Source organism: Lactuca virosa, chromosome 2, assembly GCF_052849685.1.
Source record: "Lactuca virosa cultivar CGN04683 chromosome 2, Lactuca_virosa_CGN04683_v6, whole genome shotgun sequence".
NCBI classification, from domain to species: domain Eukaryota; kingdom Viridiplantae; phylum Streptophyta; class Magnoliopsida; order Asterales; family Asteraceae; genus Lactuca; species Lactuca virosa.
The window spans coordinates 221,883,621-221,889,161 of NC_136427.1; the positions used below are offsets into that span (position 1 = coordinate 221,883,621).

General features: G+C 28.6%; 1 protein-coding gene across 1 annotated transcript; it reads left to right on the forward strand.

Annotated features, from left to right (window-relative positions):
• The first annotated feature begins 2,836 nt into the window (after window positions 1-2,836).
• Window positions 2,837-5,210, forward strand: LOC145158237 (uncharacterized). Its single transcript, XM_079077160.1, has 4 exons — window positions 2,837-3,028; window positions 3,454-3,580; window positions 4,479-4,582; window positions 4,722-5,210. Exons 1-4 carry the CDS (start codon window positions 2,837-2,839, stop codon window positions 5,208-5,210), a joined length of 912 nt encoding a protein of 303 aa, XP_078933286.1.
• The last annotated feature ends 331 nt before the right edge of the window (window positions 5,211-5,541 follow it).

The window sequence follows — 5,541 nt, forward strand, 5'->3', positions numbered from 1 at the left end:
CGACGTATTATGATGTGTTTAGGTACTTAAGCTTATATACATTTAAGAGTATATTCGTGTTTCCCTATATATATATATATATATATATATATATATATATATATATATATATATATATATATATATATATATCAACATTGCGAAAATCGGGATTAACCGCTTGACGTTCTCCAATAAACTAAGATTAGGGTTGCTTGACGAAAATTAGGGATTAACCGGGTTTGGCGGAATTAATCGGTCAACAAAAGGAAATAAAAGTCAAAAAAATTCAAAAAACCAACTTGTTTTTTACTCCAAAATTTAAATTTTCAAAATTTAAAATATTATACCAAAATGTTCATATTTTCATATTTTAAAATTTTAAAATTACAAATTTTCTTATTTTCTAATTTTGAAGTACTTGTTTTTCTTAAGATGCAATAATATTTGATTAATTTAAATATTTTATTAATAATCTATGGTCCCCGATTAATCCCCGCCAAAACCGATTAATCCATTAACCCCAATCGACCGTCGAGCTACCGTTGAACAATTTTTACAACCTTAATGTTTAGAAAGTGCACACCTTCCTTCTCTAAAAATCATCTTATCGCTAAATCATCGATTCTCAGTATCAATCACGTAATCATATCATTCATGCTTTAAAAATCATTCAATATCATCTTAAAGTTCCTATTTTTATTGAATCTGTTATTAAGTTATTCGCAATCTTCAAATCGAAAAAAACGATCGAAACAGAGCATCAGTTCATATTTTCATAAATATGAGAGATAATCCTCAAATCGAAGAAACAAACACATCACATTCATCATCGCAATTCAAGAGAGCGACAAAGCATTTAAAAATTGAATCAAAATTATGTCAAATTCAAAAAAAATTGACGAGTCGATCGCAACAGATACTATTGTAGCTGAAATCAATTCATCTCGTAACGACGAACAAATCGATTCAATTTCTTTAACTTCTGAAAATCAACATGAAGAACTTCAAAATACGATTCGTATTGAATGTACAAATAATTCATTTTAATACTACATATTACATTACAATTTATAAAGTTGATTCTGATTTTTTTTTCAATTATAAACAAAATACAATTCAATTCAATTTCTATAACTTCTTAAAATCAACATAACTAATCTTGTATTAATAATATATTCCACTGCATAGTCATAAACGATTATATGTTGTAATTTATGATTGATCATATATTTCAATGTACAAACACATATGATTTAATCATACATGTTTCTTATATGATAAATCACATATATATTAATCATATATTAGGATTAATCATATGTGTTTTCAAATTGAAATATATATTAATCATATATTAGGATGAATAATCATATATGATAATACATCATAAAATATGATTAATCATATATTACAAACTATAAATATATATGATTAATCATACATGATTAAACAGTATCAAGTATGATTACATATAAATTAAGACGTATAATCATTTATGATTATACAATAGAATATATGATTAATCATATAAGACATTGTACAAACACATATGATTTATCATATGTGATTCTACATTGAAATATATAATTAATAATATATTAAGATCTATAATCATATATGATTATACATCCTAATATATAATTAGTCATATTTAAAAAAGTATAAATGCATATGATTAATCATAAATGATTAAGCAAATATAATATATGATTACTTATATATTACAACGTATAATCATATTTATCATATGTGATTGGGAATTGAAATATATAACTAGTTATATATTAAACTCTATAATCATATATGATTATTCATCCTAAAATATAATTAACAATATATTACACTGTATAAGTATAAATCATTAATCACATATGATTATTATAGCATAAAATTATATAATAACATATTTGTCATTACCTTTCTTTATCAGGTGAAAGTTTCAATTCAACAAGTGAGTCATATTGCAGTAACATAATTGAAGAATCTAATTATAAACTAGATGTCCCTCCAGAATTTGTACCAGTTGTAAACATTGTTTTTAAATCTCTAAATTTGGCAGTAAAAATGTATACTAATTATGCAGAAATGGCAGGTTTTCATACAAGACTGAGTAGCCAATCAAAATAAAATAGCCAAATAAAAAAAAATATGTTATATGCAATAGGGGTGGAAAGGACAAACCAAAACCTTGTGATACATTGGCTACAAGTTCTGTCAAGAGGAAACCAAATTCGAACAAGATAATTACTAGGTGTACATCAAAGATTATATTTGAAAATGTTTATGGAACAACAGATTACAAAGTTAAGCAATTCTTTGAATTGCACAACCACCCACTGGAAAGTGTTGAGGATAGACCTTATATGAAAAAGGCAAGAAAGATGACATATTCTGAAAACGAGTTTGTAGTACGCGCATCAAAAGCTACAACTGGTCCAACAATGGCTCACAAAATACGAGCAGTTTTGAAAGGAGGATACAATTATGTAAGTGCGGAGGTAACAGACTACAAAAACTTGAGGAGAGGAGTAAATAGAAAGTTATGTTACAAGGATACTAAAATAATGATAAACAAAATGAATGATCGTAGAGATCATTACCCAAATTATTCATTTGAGTTCCTACGTAATGAAGATCAATTGGTTGCTATGTTTTGGGCAGATGAAAGAGAAAAGGCTTTTTATGCAGAGTTTGGAGAAGTTATATCTTTTGATGCAACTTTTAAAACAAACAAGTAAGTTAATATATATACTTTACATAATTTATACATTTATGATTAAAATAAAAAAATTAAACAATTAAATATAAACATACTATTAATCAAATATGATTGTACTAAACACATTTTCTTTATATGGTATTTGCTCCATTCACAACAGTTGACCACCACAAGAAATCAGTTACTATTGGCAATGGGTTGCTGAGTAGAGAGACAATTGAGTCCTATGAATGGCTACTTAAAGCTTTTCTTAGAGCTCATGAAGGGAAAGCACCAAAAGTTGTTCTAACTGATCAAGATCCAGCAATAAAACAAGCAGTGGAATCTGTCTTACCAAATTCAAGACGTAGATTATGCATGTGACAGTTAACGAAAAAACTACAAGGAAAAGTATAATAAAAATAAAACTATAATATAAATCATATATGATAACTCATATATGATTTATAATAAAAAAAACAATGTAATCATATATGATAAACCATATCCGCTTATAGACTGTAAAATATAATTAATAGTATAATATAATATAAACTCATATATGATTAATCATATATGATTAAGTACTCTAATAATATGAATTATCAGATATCATACAATATAATCATATATGATTAGTCATATATGTTTGTACATTATAATAAATAATTAATCATACATTACAGTACATAATCATATATGAGTACTCATATATGATATATCCAAATAAGTATATAATTTATACTTGTATAAGTAAAATTGTATATTCATAGGTTTGCGATTTATTTAAAAACAAGGACTTCAAGAAGAGATTTAACAAGCTTGTTTGGAACATGCATATCAAACCTGATGAATTTGAGAAGAAGTGGGAGTTGATTATTAACGAATTCAATCTGGAAGGTAAAAGATGTTTCAATGATATGTTCGAATTACATGAAAAATGGATACCCGCATACTTCAGTGACACTAGAATGTCTGGATTAATGAAAACCACTTCAAGATCAGAAATAGGGATGTCAACGGGGGCAAACGGGACGGGGAGTGCATCCCCCGCCCCCGAAATGTTCAGCCTTCCTACCCCCGCCCCCGCCCCGAATCCCCTTTATTACGCCCGCCCCCGTTCCCCTGCCCCGATTGATTTTGGGCTACCTTTTTTTTGGGCTAAAAGAAGTTATTATTTAGGCTAAAAGAAGTTATTTTTTAGGTAACAAATAATTATTTATAGACGAATTTTACATGTTAAAAATAAAAATGTTATGACATTTTAAAAACATTATACTAATAACTTAAACACATGTTTTTTGATGAATTTTGGAAGCTTAAAATCATGTTATTCTTTATTATATTTATATAATTAATATATGTAAATATATGTGTAATTTTTTAACGGGGTCCCCATGGAGGTTTCGGGACGGGTTTGCCTACCCCTGCCCCGCCCCCGAAATTAAAAAGGGGGTTAACCTTGCCCCCACCCCCGTCCCCGCTCCCGTTTTTTTTAAATCCCCCAAACGGGACGGGGCCCCCAAGGGAACGGGATCCCACGGGACTTTTTGACATCCCTAATCAGAAAGCAAGAATTCCTTCTTCAACACTTACTCGCAATCTGGAAATTTACTTTTACATTTCATGATGAACTATGACACTGCAATGCAAAAACAAAGAAATACACAAAAAGAGCTTGATCATGAAACAAAGAAGGTGGTATATAAATTTATTTCATCGCGCCCGATAGAAAAACATGTTGCAAAAGTTTATACAAGTACATTGTTTTATGAAGTAAATAAACAAATCTACAAAGGTTCCTGGTACTGCCATTACAAACATGTTGGAACAAAGATCGGATGGGAGTTATACAAAGTGGAACAACTGGACAAAAACTGCAATTTAAAAACAGAATTTGAGGTAATATATTATTATTTTATATTTTGATGAATCACAACGTAATATACAACTATATTCAGTTATGATTATAAAACAATATATACAAATATATTTAATTCAATAGAAAAAACACTTAATGCTTTAATTTTATGTTGAACAGGTAGAAATAAAACTTCCAGCAAATGATGTAAAATGTACTTATGAACACCTCAACCGCTTTGGTAATTTCTGCCAACACGCATTCAACATACTCATGAAACATGGAATTAAGGAAATACATGAACAGTACATTGATAATCGTTGGAGAAAGGATGTGATATCAGTGCATTATCACTTTGGTAGGCATGTATATGATACAGGAGACAGTGAAATTAACAAATCTGTCAATCAAGCATACTACAGCTTTGAAGCATGTTTGGAGTACGTAAGAAAAAATAAAGACAAAATGGATTTGTTTGTTAAAAAAACAGAAAGCATGTTGAAGGAATACGAGAACGATCCTACAAATGAATTGCAGAAAAATAGGACACATGTTGAAGAGGTAGGAAAACTTATGGGAATTTCTATTCCAAAAGACATTGACGTCAATGTTCCAAATGTTAAAGCAATAAAGGAAGTGGAAAGAACAATAGAATTCAAAGTGCAGTAGAAATAACATATAAAAATTTAAACAAGCAAACAAGAAGATGCTCCGGATGTTGAGAAAGGGTTCCTCATAACTTGCGTACATGCCCAATCAAACTTGCAGCAAAACAATTATCAAAAGCTACATAGATAATTACTAGTTTAATCAGTAATGAATAAGTCAGGATTTTTTTCTAAATAATATACTTTTTGTTTTATGGATTTTAGTCTTTTTACAAGACAGAATGTACTATGATTTTTTTTACTAAATTCTATATACTTTGATAATTCTTTCTTTGATTTTATTAGTAGTACAACAAATCAGTTTTCTGGAGATTTCTTCTATCTTGAACCTT

Bases quoted from the DNA above. Each gene is read 5' to 3' on its own strand.
- LOC145158237 (XM_079077160.1), top strand. From the start codon at position 2,837: ATGGTATTTGCTCCATTCACAACAGTTGACCACCACAAGAAATCAGTT. The intron at 3,029-3,453 runs GTCTTACCAAAT...GTATATTCATAG, and splicing joins TAAAACAAGCAGTGGAATCT to GTTTGCGATTTATTTAAAAA. The intron at 3,581-4,478 runs GTAAAAGATGTT...AAATCTACAAAG, and splicing joins TAACGAATTCAATCTGGAAG to GTTCCTGGTACTGCCATTAC.